General features: G+C 40.0%; 3 protein-coding genes across 4 annotated transcripts; 2 read left to right on the top strand and 1 right to left on the bottom strand.

Moving 5' to 3' along the window:
- Positions 1–3,120: 3,120 nt before the first annotated feature.
- Positions 3,121–4,491, top strand: LOC129723167 (uncharacterized). 2 transcript variants are annotated; one of them, XM_055677208.1, is made up of 4 exons: positions 3,121–3,432; positions 3,546–3,862; positions 3,925–4,000; positions 4,071–4,491. In XM_055677208.1, exons 1-4 carry the CDS (start codon positions 3,331–3,333, stop codon positions 4,122–4,124), a joined length of 549 nt encoding a protein of 182 aa, XP_055533183.1. In that variant the 5' UTR covers positions 3,121–3,330; the 3' UTR covers positions 4,125–4,491. The 2 variants fall into 2 exon arrangements, with proteins under 2 accessions (XP_055533183.1, XP_055533182.1); XM_055677207.1 differs by having other exon boundaries at positions 3,122–3,432; positions 3,925–4,491.
- Positions 4,361–6,680, bottom strand: LOC129723151 (phosphoglucomutase). Its single transcript, XM_055677159.1, has 3 exons — positions 6,400–6,680; positions 4,951–6,339; positions 4,361–4,888 (listed from the first exon to the last, which is right to left on the bottom strand). Exons 1-3 carry the CDS (start codon positions 6,475–6,477, stop codon positions 4,670–4,672), a joined length of 1,686 nt encoding a protein of 561 aa, XP_055533134.1. The 5' UTR covers positions 6,478–6,680; the 3' UTR covers positions 4,361–4,669.
- Positions 6,681–10,501: 3,821 nt separating this feature from the next.
- Positions 10,502–11,663, top strand: LOC129723168 (translocon-associated protein subunit beta). Its single transcript, XM_055677209.1, has 3 exons — positions 10,502–10,658; positions 10,766–10,968; positions 11,029–11,663. The coding sequence occupies exons 2-3, from the start codon at positions 10,773–10,775 to the stop codon at positions 11,412–11,414; spliced, it is 582 nt and encodes a 193-aa protein (XP_055533184.1). The 5' UTR covers positions 10,502–10,658; positions 10,766–10,772; the 3' UTR covers positions 11,415–11,663.
- Positions 11,664–20,580: the final 8,917 nt, after the last annotated feature.

Below are 20,580 nucleotides of genomic sequence, written 5' to 3'. Positions count from 1 at the left end.
GAGAAAGGTTATGTCCCGATAATTACTACAGTCCAGGCGGTGGCCTTTCTTATAGATTGGACATATGAGACCCTCCAACCAGTCCGAGGGCAGTTCTTCATCGGACCACACTCTCAGCATGATCCGGTGTAAAGCACGATACAGCTGTTTGCTCCCGACTTTAAAAAGTTCGGCTGGAATGCCGTCCTTACCAGCTGCCTTGCAATTCTTCAGCTCTTTCACTGCTTTCTTAACCTCGTCCATGGATGGTGAGTCCACAGCTTCGCCATCATCTTCAATCACCATCCTGCTCTTTTCGGCTACGCTGTTTTCTTCACCAATCAACACCACACTAAAGTGTTCCTTCCAACGCCTGGCCACTTCCGTTCTATCGGTAATCAGGTTCCCCTCCCTATCGTTGCACATAACAGGGGTCGGCACATTCCGGTTTCTGATTCCATTTATCTACTTGTAGAAGCTTCTCGCATCGTGCCTAGAGAAGCAACCTTCCGCCTCCGTAAGAATCCTCTCCCGATGCTGTCGTTTTTTCCGGCGATGCAGTCTTTTTTCAGCAGCTCTAGCTTCCCGGTATCTTCCTACGCTCTGACGAGTCACAGCCGTGGCTAACATGTGAACTCTGGCGCGGTTCTTTTAGTCCGTCGCTCGCTGGCACTCAGCGTCAAACCACTCATTGGACGTGGCTGTCGCAGATGTACCCAACACTTCTCCCGCTGTGGTGCTGATTCAACTGTGGATATGCCTCCACTGTTCATTCAGGCTACCTCCAACTTAATCCTCGATCCGCTCATCAACCTTCCGCAGGTACTTCGTAGCCACTTTGCCAGTTGATAGTCGCTGAATGTTCGACGGTATCCTCCTTGTCGTCCTAGATTTTAACACGTTTGACAACCCGGCGCGAATCTTGGATACCACGAGATAATGATCCGAGTCAACGTTTGGTACTCTAAACGACCTCACGTCTGTAACGTCTGAAAAGTGTCGACCATCAATCAGAACATGGACGATATCGGAGCAGGCCTTTCCATTTGGGTGTCTCCAGGTGTGCTTACGTATGTTCCGGTGTGCAAAATAAGTGCTACAGATAGCCATGCCTCTGGCTGCAGCGAAATCGACGAGCCTCAGGCCGTTGTCGTTCGTATAAGAGTGCAGGCTTTCTCTAACAATCACGGGGCGGAAGAAGTTCTCTTGCCCGACCTGCGCATCTGCATCCCCGATGACGATTTTGATGTCGTGTCCTGGGCACTGATTATACGTTTTTCCCAGGACCTCCTAGAACTTCTCCTTCTCTTCATCGGGTTTATCGTTGGTCGGTGCGTACACATTTATCAGGCTGTAGTTGAAAAATTTGGCCTTAATTCTCAACACGCATATACGGTCACTGATCGGCCTCCATCTAATGACACGCTTCATCTGTTTCCCTATGAGTACGAAACCGACTCCCCTTTCTGCTTTCACGCCGCCACTGTAGTAGATGCGGTACTTGAATGAAGTGCCCGCAATAGGATGTACTGCCCGGAATTCGCGTTCTCCCGTTTTCGGCCACCTCACTTCCTGTATAGCAGCAACCTCGACATTCACCTTTTGCAGCTCTCTCGTGCCGGTTCGAGTAGAGTTCTTACATTCCGAGTACCGAGTTTCCAATAATCGGTGTCCTTTTTCGTACGCCTAGGTCCATGCCGATCATTCCGTTCCGTATTTATATCTGGATTGTTCGTAGTATTTTACCTTCAGTATGCTGCCTTACTAGGGCTGTGATACCTAGTCTCGCGACGGTGCTGCCGTCTTAGCTATAGCTGTCGAGGCACCGCGTTTCGTAATTCAGACGCCCGCTCCGGGTCAGACGCTGTTGTACGCCGCCCCTAACGTGGGGATACAGCCGCGTACGATCCCCCTTCCCAGTCAGCATACGACCATAGTTTCCACCGGGGGTTGGTTACCCGATCTCCGCTAAGGTTACTTTTATCTCGGTTGGCACCTCGTGGAGGTTGGGATAGGAGTTGCTGGACAAAGATGAATGACCACAATGGGGTCTCAAGTGACACGTGCCCAGCCGTTTACCAACTGTTGCTCGTATCTATCGTGTGGTAAAATGATACCACATGGAAGAAGGGATAGGAGTTACTGGGCAGTATGTTCTGGACCACATTGGTTTCTTTTCAATGCCAACTAGTACGGGTTGTACTGCTGGTATCCTTTTACCATTTTGGTGCTTCATTACAAGTTTGTAATTCTGAATATGTAATAAAAATTATCTACATTCTAACATTCCTTCCTTATTGTAGGTTTCGTGCGGCACTCTGGCACAACTCCAAATTAATAGTTTCAAGAGGAATGAGGTTGAAAATTTGGTGTTTAAAATTAACTTTATCGTATTCAAGAAAACTATGAACTCGGTAAAATCTCTTTTTTACCATCTTTGGAGCATGCTTTTGATTTGAATTCCAAGGACACATCAGCTTATAACTCAGGTTTTTTTTTGTGAATTTTGAAACGAGTCTTTGTGAAATAGAACAACCATATTTGACATCGTTTGACTTCAAAATGGAAAACTTTTGAGTTGTGCCGACCAACGACATCCCCACCTGACTGTAAGGACGTGGCCGGTCTATAAAAAATCGGGTCATTGAATGATGCACAGTGAGAAGGAATTATCACTCCAAGTAGTTGTTTCAGTTGATTAAATGTGCATCTTGAGTGGCTCAGACCCATCACGGAGTAGCAACCATTGATATGTGCAGTCGGAACTAAGCTAAGCCTAGCTAAGCTAGGCTGAATATGTAATAAAAATTATATCATAATCCATTTAAAATTGTTAGTTAAAAGTCATGTCTGTGCAATTCCTAACATGAAAAATTCGTTTCAATCTGTAGCAAAAATATAAGATATTTTCTGCAGAGCAAAAAACAGGTTAAGCTTTCACACATTTCACAAAAATCGGATTATTTTACACCATTTATAATTTTTTGCACGAATTGGTAAAGTAGCTATGTTTCTTGATCATGGGTGAAGTGATACCTGATTGGACTATAGTAAACTGTTGGGTTCGCATTACCTAGTGGCGCACTGTCTGTAAAAGAGTGCTTATTTTTGAAATTCTTTTTATCAACGCACTTTTATCTAATCACAATGACGCGCCTGGGTTGAAGTTCGGCGTTGTTTCAACAACGAAAAAAAAAAGATTTGCTTAATCGAACGTACACAGCATTATTTCCAATAGTGGACTTTGAATGCGAATTGCGATTCTCACACAGTTGGTCACTTGTAACCTCGCAGCTCACTCGAAAGTTTAGCGCGTATTGGCCAGTACAGTCTTCTGCGGCGGGTAAGGACATGGCTCAGAAGAATAAAACGTTGAGCTTGCAGGAGCAAGTTGCTGTACTCGAGCAGAAGAATTGTTTGCTCGAAGCAAAGATAGTGGAATGTAAAAAATTGGTAAGTTTGGTGGTTTTAATAGAAGCGTAGTGGAAAGCTTGAATATCTAGTATCATATCGTTGCTTGTAGTAAGTAATTATAACACATAAAAATACACTTGAACGAATTTCAGAAAAGTCTATACTCGCAAAACCTTGACATGTTAGAAGCCAATTTAGATGCTCTACAGAATTTGTTATTAAAATGCAGAGATGAATTACTGGCCTACCGAGAACAATGCTTAGGTCAACGAGAAAACAATGATCCTGTGAACTCTGGTCTCGAACGTGAAACAGAAGCGCTCAAAGCTCAGCTAGAAACCTACAAGAACGACCTAGCCGTAGAACGAGTGGCGCACCAAGCGCTGCTAAAAGAAAATTATCAACTTGTCGGTTCACTGCAGCAACTACAGCAGCAGAATCCGAACCTGATCGTCGAAGCGTTGGATGGGTAAGGGCTAACCTAATGATTATCACGTTAATTTTTACAACTTCCTTCTCATACCGTTACAGCCACACGGAACAAAGCCAACATGGAACCAACAACAGCAGTTGCAACAAGGAGATGCTATCGCCTCTAACAGCTCGAGTAAGTCAGCATGACGAGCATTTAGAACGGTATACCTCCCACTGTTCACTTTGCAACATGGTGTTTATAGATTTTCAGTCTCTCGAAACCCACATCGATGATTGTCCGGCTTATTGACGGTTAATGAGATGGTTAAGTTGATGGAATAAAGTATATATTTATATAAAAAGCCGTTTAGACTAATTACCACATAAAAGTACCAATCAGGTGAAACGCTTTGCGACGGAACGCCCCTATCAAAATACAATGATCACCTAATTAAACAGTCACTACCACCATCGTGCTGGGTTAGTTCCATTTTTAGTTACTTCCTTATCAAGAAACGATAATGTCACGGATTATCAAAAACGTTGAGTAATAAATACTACGATTGCACTTTATTTATTTGAACAACTGAGCAAATAAATACATAGAAAAACAAAATGCACAAAGCGATAACGAACGCGCCCTCAACAAACTATTTTGAAATGGTTGATAGTACATAAAATAAATATTATAAACGACACGTTTTAATAGAACCGTCTTCTTTCCTTGCCTTTGAAATGGTCTCCTAAACAGAAGCGTGTCGAAACTAGTCCAATGGCAACTACAAATCTCTAAGAATATGACATGTTTCAATCCCTAAGTTTCGGATAACTTTGTAATAATATCAATCCCCATCGTCAATATTCACGTGATTACTGTCGGAGCGTTACGGCCGGTAAAGGTTGCTAGCTTGGAAATTTCGAGCGCAATATCAATCAGCGGTTTGAGCATTTGAGCGGCCTGCCCTAGGACGTTCTCCTTTTCATAGGAATCGATGTACAGTCGAACGGTGGCACCGGAACTACCGGTTCCGCTGAGACGCATTACAATACGACTGCCGTCGGTGAACACAATGCGAAGACCCTGAATCAAATCAAGGATTTAAAACCAAAATGTCTAGGAACATGGAATACAAATCATATTACCTGTTTCGTTGAAACCGATTTGTCAATCGGATCGTTATAACTGAAATTATCACCCAACTTGACTGTGTAACCCTTGCCTCCAGCTGAGAAATTCTTTCCGATAAAACTGGTATCGGTTATAGTCTGCTCCAGGGTAGCCATCATTTCGTTACACGGAGCCAAATCACACTCTTCATAATCGTAGCGAGTGAAATAATTTCTGCCGTAGCGTTTCCAATGTTCGACGCAAATTTCCTCCACACTCTTTCCCGTATTTTGCAGGACAGAGATCCACGCAAGTACAGCCCAGATACCATCTTTCTCGCGGATGTGATCAGATCCAGTACCGAAACTCTCCTCACCACACAGGCAAAGTCGTCCGGCATCCATCAGATTACCGAAATATTTCCAACCAGTCGGAACTTCGAATAGTTCCTTGTTAAGTGCTTTAGCCACCAGATCGACAGCGGATGCCGTTGGCATACTTCTCGCTAGTCCGGTAATTCCATTCTTTTTGAAGTATGGAATGCATTCGAGGTAGTGTGCGATAACGGCCAATGAATCACTTGGAGTTACGAAAAATGCATTTCTACCAATGATCATGTTACGATCACCGTCTCCGTCAAAAGCTGCTCCAATGTCATAGTCCCCAGCGCGGACGGTGTCGACTAAATCCTTGGCGTAAGTGAGATTCGGATCTGGATGCAGACCTCCAAAATCAGGCAGAGGAGTTGTGTGAACAACACCATTAGTGGAAGCACCTAAACAGTTGACGAAAATTTCGTTTACGTAGCTTCCGGTTACACCATTCATCGAGTCGATCCTCATTTTCAACGGCTGGCCATTTCTAGTTTTACCACTAACGTAGTCCTTCAGCTTGTCAAAATCGAAAATCTCCTTCATCAACCGTACGTAATCTGTGACGGAATCAATCACTTCTACGAAGAATGGTTTACCCCCAATTTCGTAATTATTTACACCAATTTTCGTAACATCGATAGCTAAACCTTCGGCAATTTTGTACTCTCGAATCTCTCCAGAAAGGGCATAAATCTTATTCGTAAACTGATCAGGTGCAGGTCCACCATTTTCGCAATTGAACTTAATACCAAAATCATTATCGAGGCCACCTGGATTGTGTGAGGCAGTCAGTACAATTCCTCCAAGTGCTTTATGACGACGTATCAAACTCGACACGGCCGGTGTTGATAGTATTCCATTCTGTCCCGCAAGAATGCGAGCCACGCCGTTGGCAGCACACATGCGAACAATCAGTTCACATGCTTCTCGGCAAAAGTATCGACCGTCTCCGCCTACGACTAGGGTAGACCCAGTTAGCGCTGAGCCGTTGGCGTCCAGAATGCATTGGACGAAATTTTCCGTATAATTCTTTTGGGTGAATACTTTGACCTTTATTAGGGGACAAAATACATTGTTATTCAATCAGTCAGAAATACAATGTAGCATTACCTTTTTGCGAAGGCCACTGGTACCCGGCTTTTGGCCTTCAAAGGGAGTAGTCGCTACCGTGCTGACTGTGATGGCCATGATTTGCCGAATTTCACACTCAAGTGTTGATATCCCTTTACGAATGCTTATCGGTGAGGCGTTAGCTATAATTTTTGATAACGAACAACCACTTCTACTGTTGAAAGCTAGCGAATGAATGGAAAAAGCACTGATTTGAATGTCGCCTGAAGGTCGTCAACTCACAACAGAGCAGCAAGAGCGAAAGCGAAATGTCACTTCGCTCAACCGAAAGATCGACTGATAACGGGAAATAATAACAAACATCTCATATACTCAGCGTTGCCAGGTCATTTTTTAAAAAATCTGGAAAAGGCAAAATAAAAATCTGGAAAAAATCTGGCAGTCATTTCGTGGGGTGAAAGGTTAATTTTTCGGATAAAAGTCTTGGTGTACGCAAAATTTGAGGTGACAAAATTGCAAAATTTCGCGCCAAAATTGAAGTGATGATCTTATTGCGGAACAGAGAAAATAAAATCTGGATAAAATCTGGATCATCCATGAAAAATCTGGATAATTTGACATCAAAGCTGTTTACCTGGATACATGTCCAAAAATCTGGATAATCCAGCTAAATCTGGATACCTGGCAACGCTGCATATACTACATAACGAGTTTTCATACATATTCGTTAGCTGACCTTCCCACTGAGCGATTATTAGATTTTCGATAAAAAAACTCATGAATGTTTTGCAAGTATCATCATGTGCTTTATTAAAACAAAATCATCAGCAAAAACGGAACACCGGGAGAATTTATTATCATTCGACACCTTTTTTTCAATCCCTTCGGAATTTACCGAATTTACAAGATATGGGAACAGAGATGCCAGATTTTTATTATCAGCTCACACACAGAGTTGCCAATAAAAATTTAATTTGAACTGGTAGAATCCTGAAGAAAAAACTGGAAAAAACTGGATTCCAAATAAATTTACAAAATACTGAAAAAATAAATTGTGAGAGAGCTTCTTTATGATGGTTATTGAATACAATATAAGTTTTGAATACAGCAACTTCGGGCTTATATTTTGTTGAAATTGTAGACTGAACTGTAGACTGGAAATATTCATTTACAGGAGCAAAATTTGAAATTGCGCAACCAGTTTATCACAAATCCAAGAAAATAAAGCTTTTATCGTTAACTATAACTTTTAACAAAAGAACTGATGCAACGTTTTCTTACGTTACATCAGTGAATACGAACAATTTTTGAACTGCTATGCAACTGGAATCAATTTGAAGAATGCCGCCTGCATATAATATTTTTGAGATGGATTGTTTTTATTTTTATGTAATTGCAAATATTTCTTTTCTTCATAATCTGATAAAATCTATTTGTTAGTTTTAGAATAACTTACTCGTCTTACTGAACTTACTCGTCTTTTTATCTCAACCATGCAATACAATCCTTAATTTGGTCGTGTTTCATGCGAGAAGATACAATACTGAAAATGCTGTTAAGAATTGCTACAATGACTTACCAATCCACAAAATTTACGTTCTAAAAATATTTCCAAACCTGTCGGAGCTTGAGTGCCCAAAAAATCTGGATAAAACTGGCAAATATACAAAAAAACTGGAAGATTTCGGGATTAAACTGTTTGACTGGATCACTTGAAAGAAACTGGAAGAATCCAGTTTAAACTGGAACATTGGCAACTCTGCTCACACACACACTTATAGCAAATATCTTTATTCCACTGCGTCCTGGCAAATCTGCCGAGCAATAAAATAACGACATTCCGATTTACGACGCAAGTAAGAAAGAGATGCCAGATAATTGTTTACGAACTAAGCACATGCGGTAGTGGGTTGAAGTTGACAAATTTTAATTTATCCCCGCAAACTTCCCAACAGCTGATCAAGCTCGGCGAAGTTTTTAACGAATCTCGCGTAATTTTTCAAATCGACCTATCTAACATTTGCATCGAACTGAGAAAATCAACTTTGAAAGTTTTCACTCAACATTTTGAATCCTATTTTAAAACGAAACAATATTTATTTTAATGGATACTTCTAAACAGTACTTCTAACTAATGTTTTACATTACTGCGTTGAAGATTCTAATAAGGTTTGAAAATAAATGAGTTTTAGGCAAAAATATAGTATACAACGCTTTGCTTCTCAGCCAAACGTAAATACGCCCTTTTCATAAGTCATAATGTCAACTAGCGCTTGACATACGTCTGAGCGTAACGGTATGCTGTGAGCTGGGGCGTTATTTACGTCAAAATGTGTGAGATTCGTCAGATTGAAAATCGTTCGTTATACGTCATTTTGTTTGCGTCGTTCGGTGTCTTTAAAATCCACTTGCGTTGAGTAAAACATATACAAAGTCAAAATGATGTAAGTGATGGTCGAGCAATGTTTTTTTGCGTCGGTTTCGTCGATTTTATGAGAGCGTATTTGAGATGGAAATTCGTTTCGCAAAAGCAGGGTAGTTCGGTAGTTTTATCAAAATTGTTTAAAAGTGTCGAAAAGCCAATTTTCGCAAATTTTAGTAATTAAAGCTCCTTCATTACATGTTGTACGATAACATAACATTAAAAGCTCGTTTGTTGACATTTTGCGATTTACGCTGATTTGAAAAATTACGCGAGAAATGTCAGCAATATATTTCGACGAACATTCAGCGAAAATATCGATCTACTGTAAACCAGCATGTATTATTGACATTTTGTTCACTGAAGTTCTTGAAAATCCTGCCGAAATCTTGTAGAACATTTCGCTGTTGAGTTCTCGGCAATAAAATCTAAGTGTGCAACTAAACTTGAGTGATCTTAGTGATCTGAGTGATATATAACGACACGGTGTGTTTTGCAATTTCCACTCACTGTGCTCAGTGGCTCAAGTATAATGGATACGTTAGCGTGGCGTTGACGTTATTTAATTTGACAGAAAATGTATGGGCTAACTACAAACAAACAGACGTGCCACTCGATGACGATTTCATCGACCAGAAAAATAACGATTATTTAGAAATTTTGCTTAATGGGCAGTAATACCGCTAGCACAGACAAACAGACCTACCACCCTGCCCCTGTTTTATTCTACATTCAAAAATCGAATGACAATTATATAAAATTAAAAAAGCACGTTTTGCTCAAGAACTTACGCTCTTTTAGCTAACATTAAAAAATCAGAAATCCGTGAATAGCTGCCCAATACAGCCCAATTGCCGCAAACGCAGGAGCCAGTATCAGTGTTAAATGTTAGGTTCCGGTCAGTGGCGCAGCGTGACCGGGTGACACCCGGGGCGGAAAATTTGAGGGTCACCCTCTCCCCCTGGGTGTCACCACCAGATTGCAGTGAAATCATCTTGTTATCAAAATTATGTTAGTTAGCACGTTCGTTATCAATTGGGTTGTTTAGCTATATCGGTTTTTTATATCATCTGAAGGATCTGCATTTTCTAAGTAAAACGTGATTTAAAAATTTTCTAAGTAAAACGTGATTTTAAAATTTCTATCGTTGTCCCTCGGCTTTTTAATCACGATTTAAAACTGCTCGAAATCGCTACAATGACAGTTTACACATATGCCAACTGTCACTGTAACGATTTAGAGCGAATTTTCATTCTTCATTTAAAAATTGAACGATAATGTTATAAAGTTTGAAAAAATCACGTTTCGCTTTGAAAATTATACTCTTTCAGGTGATATAAAAATCGGAAATCCGTGAATAGCTAAACAACCCAATTGCACTAAATCTACCCATTTTTGAAAAATTGGTTGAGATCACACTCTTAGGAGCAAATTTATACAATTTTTGATGGTTTCATCTCGATCTCCACCTAATCGATAATTTATCTCACGGATGTCACCCTTTTGAAAGTAACATGTAGTGATACGTAGAAGGTGACACCCGGAGCAGACATTAACAAATCACGACGCAAAATTGGATAAATATAACCTAAGCTTGGGTAGTTTTGCTACTAAGTGCAGCTTGCATAGCATTACGCAATATTCAAACGCCCCTCATCTCTGAAAACAAAACATACACATGCGTATTTTTGACAGAGTTTCTGACAGCTTTCGTACACGTATTTTGAAGTGTTTGCGGTGTTGGATTCAGATTGAAAAGCGTTTCTCCTTTCATTTCTAGTGTGTTTTTCGTACGGTAGACGTGTAAGCCTTAGGAGTAAAATCACCGAATTGTGCATTTCTTGAGATTATTACGCTGTGTTCACACTAGTTAATCGTAAGTAAACATACTACATTATAGTGTTTATTAGTACCAAATAAACTTACGTTCGAAAAAATGGTAATATTCGAGCCCTTCAATTAATTTGCATTCTATACCGACAGGCACAAAATGACTAAATTGTACGCTGCAGCTTTAATCAGCATATTTGCTTTGAGTTTCCTGGTGCAGGCAAATGAGGAGAATTCAGCTCGTTTATTGGTTTCGAAACAAATTTTGAATAAATATCTGGTAGAAAACCGAGACATCGTAGTCAAGTACACCCTCTACAATGTTGGTTCTGGAGCGGCGGTGAATGTTCAGCTAGGTAAATATGTTTGTCTCTTGTTGCACTGTAAACTCATTAACAATATGTTTCATTTTGCAGTGGATAATGGATTCCATCCAGAAGCATTCGCAGTTATTGGAGGTCAGCTGACGGCGACAATCGATCGGATTGCCCCTCAAACGAATGTCACTCACATTGCCGTAGTGCGACCAAAGGCCTATGGCTACTTTAACTTTACCGCCGCTGAGGTAAATTACCAGCCCACAGACGAGGCCACCAATCTGCAGTTCGCTGTCAGCTCTGAACCCGGCGAGGGTGCCATCGTGGCCGAAGCTCAATTCAACAAACAATTTTCGTCGCACTATTTAGACTGGTTCGCGTTTGCCATTATGACTCTACCATCTTTGGCGATCCCGTACGCGCTGTGGTATAGTTCTAAGACGAAATATGAGCTATTGGCCAAGCCCACAAAGAAAGCTAACTAAACACACGGTAGTTTGTAGCAGCTGTTTACTATCTCGGAGCAGATTTTTACTGCTTGGCTTTGTGCTACACAAGGAGAGCGGTCAAGTTCTCTTAAAAAGACTAATTAAATTCATAGTAGGGACGCATTTTTGTTCAGTTTTCATCGTCAATACGAGTAGAGCATTTTTCACCAGTCGAAAACTTGCTTTCGCAAGTGATATTGTTTCGTCTTGTCGGAGCGGTAAATAAAATAGAGGAAAAAAGTTAAATTATTTTTTATTTCAAGTATTGGAACACGGTCATAATCGTTCTATATCCTATGAAGCTCATTAAGATCGACGGTTGCTCAATTTTTTAACGTCATTCGTGTTTTTCTCTTGTTTCAGTTCAATTCTGAAAACAAGGTGTAACCATGCAGGTGAAAGTTTCAGTCTGCTTTAGGAAGTCACTTGTAAACTTTTCTACTTTTAATTGAGTCAGTTACATTGAAGAGCGAATGCTGTTCATTCCTGGTCACGCGCAATTTTGTCTCACGTGGTCTCTGTCGAAGGTGCAATGTGTTTGAGTAGGGGGAATAACGGCAACACCTCGTAATAAACCAACGGCAAGCTATACAAATGGGTAATCTTTGTCGACTGCATGGTGCTTTGACTGGATTCTTGACGCCGAAGTTAACATAGATTACACTTGTACTTAGAGCCGCGGAAGGTTAAAACGAAAATGCAAAAAGTTATTTCGACCAACGTGATTGATTCAGCTTGAACGTGATATCTGTTGGATGAATAAGCTACGGAAAACTAAAAATAAAAATTTTCATTTCAGGGAAATTGTACCAGTTTTATTTTATAGTCATCCAATCGTTTGTCGATGTCTTGAGAATTTAGTGTTCAAACTATACCATTAACGAAGGTAATCTGCCTGTATTGTATAGACTTTATAATTTATTCGTGAATTGAAAATCGTGAGGGCATTCATATTTAACTCTACAGTAAACAGGATTGCAATTGAAGTTTCTGCGAAGACCTATAAATCGTACCGGGTTTAGTATAGGTGAAATCTTAAATGACAATATTGGCACTGAAAAAGTGCTTTTGTATCTTGTTCGCAGCAAGGCTGAAGCAACATAATCCTAGGGTTGTTCGTGGTTAAATAAAAAGGCATGTGAGTTTTTCGCTGCACCAGTGGTATTTTCGTCTAAGATGTACTACACGACAGTATTCAAATTCGAATTCAGCATTCGAATTCCTCCTCGCTCAATGTGACATCTTTTCTTTAGTTTTCGCAAAATGTACCCCAATAAAGTGAAGTAAGTGTAGGTCATTTCATTCACCCATAGTACGTTATGCCGTTAGTATGTTATTGCCACAAAAGCTCAAAAACTGCTGGTCGCAGTACGGCCCATACAAAAAAAAACATGGTACCTACTCAGACTTAGACTTAGTTTCAAAAACGTTTTTGCAATGACGTATCTATGCAGCACTATCATCCTTGACTCATGGGCGCAGCCTGGTTTTAGAAATGTTGTAGCAAAATCAATTCTATTCGAACTGAACCTCTACCTCTCTGTTCGATCAGATTTAGGTAGTTCGAGTGGATAACTTTTTGATGGGACGCTGGGTGTATCGCTGGGTAGGAAAACAACCAGTGTAAAACCCACCCGATATCGAATCTTTTACGACCCGACTCTTTTATTTTCGATCAAACAGAACAACTGGGTAAGGAGGTCAATCTTTATTAGTCAATCACACTGATCGACAAAATCGAAAAAAAATAAATGTTCTAAAACTCAAGCTGGAAAAATAAAAGAATGTAGCATTTTAACCATTTCTGTGAGTTTTGGTGCCCCTAGCAAAGATCCGCCAAAAGGTCACAGAGTAAATGCTTAGCAACATCATTTTTTATCCAGTTTGAGCTCTCTTTTTGCTCTGTCGACCAGTTGTCAACAAAGGCAGGGCCGGCGTCACACAATTTTCCCGAGTGGGTAGTAAAGAATGGGGAAGGTTCATGGGTGACAAAGGCATAGTCAGGAGCGAAGGAGGGAAGGGTAACCTACTGATACCTGAACAAATCTTTCGAAAAATCGACAGAGCATTAACAATAGGGTTTTCACAGACAAACAGACGTGCCACTCGATGACTCGATCGATCAGAAAATAACGATAATTTTGAAATTTTGCTTAGTGGTCATTATCAAAGACGAAAACCATCAGTAATGCCGCTTGTGTTGATTTAAGCAAGCGTGCATACCCAAAAACCATTTTACGAAAACAAGTTAGGCGTCATCCATAAATTATGTAAGGACTTTTTTCGAAAATTTCGATCCCCCTCCCTTCATAATAAGACTTAGTAATATTTTGCATTAGCCCCTCCCTCTCTCGAATCTTACGTATGATTTTCCTTTTACAGACAAAATCATTTTTAAGAGGAAACATTTCTCTTACATATAGCGTATTCGTAGAGGATAAAAACAAATCAAATTAATTCAGTTAATATCATGTTAAAGTAAATAAAATTTAATATTAAGTAGAAATGAAGTAAAGTACATAATCATACAGCGACGGTAAATTCACTGCTTTCCCAGAATTCCACTGTTGAGATCGCAGCGAGAAATATTTCAACTAATTTAATTTTTTGAGGTTTACTAATTTTTCTTTAGTGTTTTTAAAATTTTTTAATTTTACGTATGATTTTCCTCTCCTCCTTCGTAAGCATTCGTAAGAAATTTGGATACCCCTTCTCCCCCTAAACCCTTACGAAATTTGTGGATGACCTCTTAGTAGGCAATAAGCTCACATTGTGGCGCATGAGTGTAACGATTCGAATAAGGACGAAGATTTGTTAGTTTTTTTTTTTTCAAAGAGGCACATCTGTTTGTCTATAGGATGATAATGGGATGTATAAGAAAAATTTGATTTACGAATTTCGTTCAGCAGTAACGTTTGCATTAAAAAAAGTTTTCACGACTTTGTACTATAAGTTTCACATCCCGGCCAGAGCGGCTTTGAATTCCCCTTCTCGCTGATTCTCAGCCGAAGTAGCACTTTCTTGGGAAGCTTTGTATGTGAAATGAATTTAACCTCAGAACTCACTTTCTTCGTGGGGGAAGTAAAATACGAAGTGCCCTGCCAGTCGTTGCCATCCAGGATGAGATGGATCTCGACACGTCCATCACCACCGCCATATCACGGTTCGCCGGAAAACTCAACTTGACCATCTTATTCAACCGATGCCGCTGGCTCATTGCCTGCAGCTCCGATACCAGCCGCTTCCAAAGTCAGGGACAGCCGCTTCCTGACATTTCCACTGTTTGGCCGGTTGCACTGACCCCCCGGCCAAGCGCACACAGCGATGTAGCCACTTTTCCTTCGACCTTCTCTTCAGCATCTTTTAGAGCTTCTTGTCGCTCAGGGTCTTTCGATGCTCTAATTGTTGTCCAATAGTGCCAGAATGTTGTAGATACAAGAACGGGCGTATTTGGCGTCCACAAAGTGCCACAAGATGTCCGGAGTACCTGTTTTCGCCATTACGGTGAGAGCTTGAGTCAATTTTTTCTGCTGACCCATGGGTTACTATGATTGGTGCAGCATGGGTACTTTTGTCAGTGCGTGTAAAAATAAACCAATGAAAATCGGCAATTTTTGTGTATTTTAACACAAAACGTTAACGTTAATGGGTAAACGTTAAGACTCAAAAGTTTTGTCTTCTCGAAAATAGTCTCCAACAAAAAGCTTAATCGGACCTTTGGTAAGGCTTCACTTACAGTCGTGAAAGTCTCACTCTTTTGACCAACGAAAAAATGCCCAGAATGTTGTCGAAATTAAAATTTTTTTTGATAGTAAATCTCGTCGAGATATGATGTTATCTCAGAAAAAATTTATTGGAAGAAAAAAATCAACATGGAAACTTTTACACTGGGAGACTCGAGCTACACCAGAACCCATAGGAGACTTTTTCAGCTCGAACATTTTCTGAATTCCAGAAAATCGAAGTTGCGGGAAATAAAATCTGGGTAATAAAAATAAATTCTCGACCTTGAATACATTTTTATGATAATTGGGATAAAAAAACAATTTTCAGTTTCCTGCGTCTCTTTTTCATCGGTCACAAAAATGCAACTTTGATGGCTTCGAGACTCTACTTCCCGAAGTCCGATTGAGTTCAAATTTTGCATGGGAATTTTTTTAAAGAAGACAAACATTTAGAATCCTATCCTCAATGAAATTCGAAAAGTCGATTTTCGTTGGAACCCTAATCAACCAAAAAAAAAAAAAAAAGAAACCCTAATCTATCAAAAAACTGGTAGAGAATATAAAATATAATTAATTTAAGACTAAAAAATTGCTAACAAGCAGTAACTACATTACTTTTCATTTAGGAGCCAAGATCCAAAATAATTTGATCGTTTAGAAAAAAGTCGGAAATGAAGAAGACGAACTTAAAAGAGAAAATTGCTCGCCGGGTTAGTTAGTGGCTTACGAGAAAACTCATTTAAGCCTCTGAAAAAGTTGCTAGAAGCGCCAAATTTCCAAAACCAAAAAGAAATTGGTAAAAAGCTTTAATCTTTAAATTTTTTTATCAAATTTGGCCTCTTGGGCAAAACCTGCGTTGACCAGTGTTGTTATAGGAAACATGATCAACAAAGATTTGACCCTTATAGGATAGCTGAAAAATCACGTGTTGGATGGTACAATCTCACCTCGGCATAGGGTATACTCACTTTTACTTTTATGACGACAGATCGTTAAGATCTTATGCCGAATCCAGAATACACCTTCACGAAACACGGTCTTGGGCCGTTTGTCTCCAGTCCTCCCTAACATCCGCTGCTCTGGCATCCCTATCAACAACACACATCCAGCGCGTGCGAGGTCTTCCTCGAAGTTGTCGGCCTCTATCCGGTTCTCCGCAAAATATTATCTTTGCCGGTCGCTCATCCACCATCCGTGCTACCTGTACCTCACTGTAACCTGCCGTGTTTCATCAGTTTGCCAATATCAGCGTGTTTGCATACTCTCTACAGCTCGTGGTTCATGCGCTTCCACTACAACCGGGAAGAAATGGATCAGTATAAGGAGAATGGAATTGATATCATCGAAAAAGCTATCAACTCACCATATTGCCCAGATTATCGTCCAATTGAAAAATAATGGACGATAATCAAGATGGAGTTGAAAAAAAGGGGTAGAACGATAAAAAAACTAACTGATTTACATAGATAGTGGAAGAAAATGGCCGATCGAGTTAACAGTTCAACTGTGCAAAAGATGATGAATATTTTTTTCTGTATTTTTCCTTCAAATGACCATATATTTGCTGCCAAATGATATATCAGGATTTTTTCTAAGTGTTTTTTGACGAACATATCTTCTATTTTGTGCGACCAAATGTTAAACGGATCAAGCTTTATGCCCGATCTACAAAAAAAAAAAGGTTTCCTGGACTGTAGAAATTATCGGGGCATAACTCTTTTCAATGTCGTGTATAAAATTCTTTCCCGCACTCTGTTCTATGGACTGAGACCGTTGCAGGAAACCTTTGTTGGCGGATATTAATGTGTTTTTGAGAGGGGCACTACACATTTCGATTCGACAATTCTTCGATTTATTTCGAGAATTCAACTTGCAGACGCATCATTGGTTCATAGACTTCTGGGCAACGTACGATTTAGTTAAGAGAAATAAGTTATGGCAAATTATGCCATATGAATATGGCTTTCCAACAAAACTGATCAGATTGACTCGTGCCACCTTTGATTATTCCACATTACGAAGTTTTGTGGACGATATCAACATCTTTGGTATTAACCGTAGAGTGGTGGAGAGGCCTTTGGACCTTTCAAGAAGTAAGCTGCGAGAATACTGCTTGGCATAAACTCTGCCAAAACGAAGTACCTGGTAATCATTTGAAGTATTTGACGAATTTAATTAACTGAGTATATTGGTGACGTAAGACAATGAGGATAGCCGTGAGATAGAGGTGGATAGCGGCCGCAGTCATCTCGGATTGCGTAGCTAGCTGACGTCCCGCAGCCTGCAAACTTGTACGGATATAGCGTCATACTCACTATATTTACATACACGACATGCAAAACACATCTTCAAATATACCTTAATCAATTGCCAAAATACCCGAGCAACTAACTTTACTCTAAACATCTGATCAAAAAACACGAAAATTCATTATTTTTCGACCTTCGGTCCTCCCTTAAGAATGGTTTAAAGCTCAGATCTCAAAAGTTCTTGTTCAAACCTGCATGCACTGTATAACCTGAAAACAAAAAAGATAACAGGCATTGATCCTATGATAAATCAATTTAGATTTAAGCATAGTTGATGTTTTCCCACCGGTACGGTGGCCACTGGCGATGTCATCTAGAATCACCACAATCAACGGCTTCGATTACTGTTCAAAAGAGCGAGTAATTTCCCTGGATGTTCATAATTACTAACGCAATAATGAAACACAACTGATGCCGCAGGTTCCTAGCTTGTGCAGCAGAGTTATAATGCATGCTCGGTGGTACATTGAGATTGTATGCTGGCCTGACTCCGGTTGTTACGTTGTTCAGAAAAGAAGATTAACAACGTCATTAATCGGCCGCTCTAGAAGTGTCTCAATCTGGTTCCCACAGCTGATAGGTTTTACAGCAGTTAGAACTAAGAAATCGACCCCATCGATATAAAAAGCAGCATGTTCTGCTAGAACGACACATAAACGTTGCATACTAGAGTGAAAGTGCAGTTGGTGTTTCGTGGCAAAACTATTTCACTGATCTTCTCCACTAGTCGAAACTATGTTGAAGCCTGTGAGTATTCTGTGGCAGTGTCGTTTGTGGCTCGCACATGTGTGTCTGAACTATGGCTGTGGCCAACCGATAACAGGATATTAATTTCCTCTTTACGATAGATGGGTTTGTTAGATGATAGATTTTTGGTTATTTATAGTCTTAAGTGCTCAAGTGTTATCGAGGAAAAGTTTACATGATAGACAGTTATATCAGAATTTTTTTTTTCTGCCAAGCAAGTTTGAAATCCTTCATAGACAATAAAATATACGTTCCTCCTTATATTTCGATACAACAGTTGTTTATAATACATGCTTTTACCACGTATTACTTCTAGCTAATATTTTTCAGTTGGATTGCTCTTGCTGCATGTAAACCCGCTACTTTGCTGGCTCCGGCTACAGTCCTCGAATATGTACCAGCAGCAACCTTCTCGCTGGTAGCTTCTTATCGTCTCGGCTATCCGGCGTACGTAACGGAAATATCCTTGCCGGTTGCTAGCATCAGCACAATTACCGAGTACGGAGCACCAGCACCAGCATCAACCGCACCACTGCTGGTGCCATTTGCAGTTGATAACGGGTTTCAAGCAGAATTACCGGTCGAGTTCTACTGATGGACGGTTGGAGTGGTTTAAGCGGATAATTGACCTATGGATTCGATGTGAGAGCTGTGCAACAAAGCGGTGTGTAATTCGATGAATAAACGAGTTTGATGTGTATTCCAGCATTGAAAGAGTTATTTATTCATTTATTATAGGTTTATCATTCGTTCATTCATAATTTTGTATTGAATTGAATTGGGTCAACTGAACCAATTAAGCCTAAAACTTCCGAACTCAAAATGATGGACTATTACTCAAAAAATCCACCCTCTGTTCCACCGATGGTTGCTCGGTTATGCTTAGCAAAACCGCATTTATGCTCGTACATCTGACCAAACTCTCCTGGAATTGACGTCAAGATACCAGTTTAAAACTTCACATCGTCGTTGCTGCAGCCTAGGTGCATATTCCTGCAGCTGCAAGCACCAGCAGTCACCAATAATAGACCAATGTGTTAATGTGCTATTATTTCTCCCGCAAATTCACATTGCACCTTTTCCGAGCTACACGTGAGATCAGATTTCACGTGAACCTTTATAGGGTCAACTAGTGTTTTCAGTTTTCTTCTGGCTCGTAACCATGCAACGGATTTCTTTTCCTAGTTCTCGGCGTTCTATTCGAGGGGAAAAAGTTTACGGGCTTCTGCCTTCTGCTGGAGGGAAAATTAACGTGACGTGGTTCGTATGCTTATGAAAATAACCACACTGCTGTTTTGAGGCACTCACGGACTGCATGGTGACTTTTTAGAAGCTTCTTGGAAATAAAATTCACATTCTGTCGGACGACGCGACGTGTAGCATGTAACCAATGAATTTAATAAATATAAACATTGAGAGTTTTTTTTTTCAAATAGATTAATAAGCAATATTGTCATGTTTTTCCTTACAATTCTTATAATTTGAACCAGTCTTTGGAAATGGGAATTAAATGACAATCTTTTCGAAAACTTCAAAATAACGCTATTTTATAATATTCAAAATAATAAATTTTGTGTTTTGAAACAAAAAAAAATCTATAAAAGGAAATCTAGTATTTCTTTCTTTTTTTTAAGGAAAAGGCTAAAAAATCTAAAGGATTCTAAAAAGCCTCTATAGGTCAACCGCTTTGTACTTCTCGACTCAACTCACTAACCGATTATTGCTTTCCTTTTTCTCTGTGTGCATTTTTCTTAAAATCAATGTCCTTCGACCTCGAAGGCGCAAATGGTCTTAAGTATTCCGGTAGGGCAAAATATTCGAAATATCGAAACCTGCACCGTGCTACATGCACTTAAAATGTCGAAACAGAAAATTCGCTCGATGGGCTCGACTTAACTTATGAAACAATTGAAAATCGAAAAAATCATTTTACTGCAGTTTTTAAAAACGACTGTGTTGTGATATCAGCAGTGCCGGATTTAAGGAGGGTCCCGGGGGGACCGGGCCCCCCGGGACCATTCCAATATGAAACTTTCCTTCAGTGTTATTTTTCGCGAGCGCCAATATCACAACTACATCCATAAAAGTTCACCTTGGATTCTCTTGGAATGACACACATTAACACGCCATTTGAATCGAACCAGCGCGCATGGGAGGTAAAGCAGAAAAAGAAAATACCCACAAGTTTTTTTAAAGCATTGATGTTGATTACTTATTCGAATCAGGGATACCAGATGTGCTTTGCAAAATGCAGATTTTCAGAGTCCGTGTGCAGATTTTATTGTCCTGCAGATGTGTGTAGTTTTTTTCTACTTTCTGAAGATTATTGTCAGAGTCGCCTTATATTTGCGCAGTCTTTCTCAAATTGTGTGCAAATTTTTG

Source organism: Wyeomyia smithii, chromosome 2 (genome assembly GCF_029784165.1).
Source record: "Wyeomyia smithii strain HCP4-BCI-WySm-NY-G18 chromosome 2, ASM2978416v1, whole genome shotgun sequence".
Lineage (NCBI taxonomy): Eukaryota > Metazoa > Arthropoda > Insecta > Diptera > Culicidae > Wyeomyia > Wyeomyia smithii.
The sequence above is the reverse complement of the archived record's forward strand: the minus strand, read 5'-3'. Positions and strand labels throughout refer to the sequence as shown.

Excerpts from the sequence above, each read along its gene's own strand:
- LOC129723151 (XM_055677159.1), bottom strand. The coding sequence starts at position 6,477 with ATGGCCATCACAGTCAGCACGGTAGCGACTACTCCCTTTGAAGGCCAA. Across the intron at positions 6,340-6,399 it reads CCAGTGGCCTTCGCAAAAAG|GTCAAAGTATTCACCCAAAA; the intron begins GTAATGCTACAT and ends CCCCTAATAAAG. Across the intron at positions 4,889-4,950 it reads AATCGGTTTCAACGAAACAG|GGTCTTCGCATTGTGTTCAC; the intron begins GTAATATGATTT and ends GATTTGATTCAG.
- LOC129723168 (XM_055677209.1), top strand. The coding sequence starts at position 10,773 with ATGACTAAATTGTACGCTGCAGCTTTAATCAGCATATTTGCTTTGAGT. Across the intron at positions 10,969-11,028 it reads GGCGGTGAATGTTCAGCTAG|TGGATAATGGATTCCATCCA; the intron begins GTAAATATGTTT and ends TTCATTTTGCAG.
- LOC129723167 (XM_055677207.1), top strand. The coding sequence starts at position 3,331 with ATGGCTCAGAAGAATAAAACGTTGAGCTTGCAGGAGCAAGTTGCTGTA. Across the intron at positions 3,433-3,545 it reads TAGTGGAATGTAAAAAATTG|AAAAGTCTATACTCGCAAAA; the intron begins GTAAGTTTGGTG and ends AACGAATTTCAG. Across the intron at positions 3,863-3,924 it reads ATCGTCGAAGCGTTGGATGG|CCACACGGAACAAAGCCAAC; the intron begins GTAAGGGCTAAC and ends ATACCGTTACAG.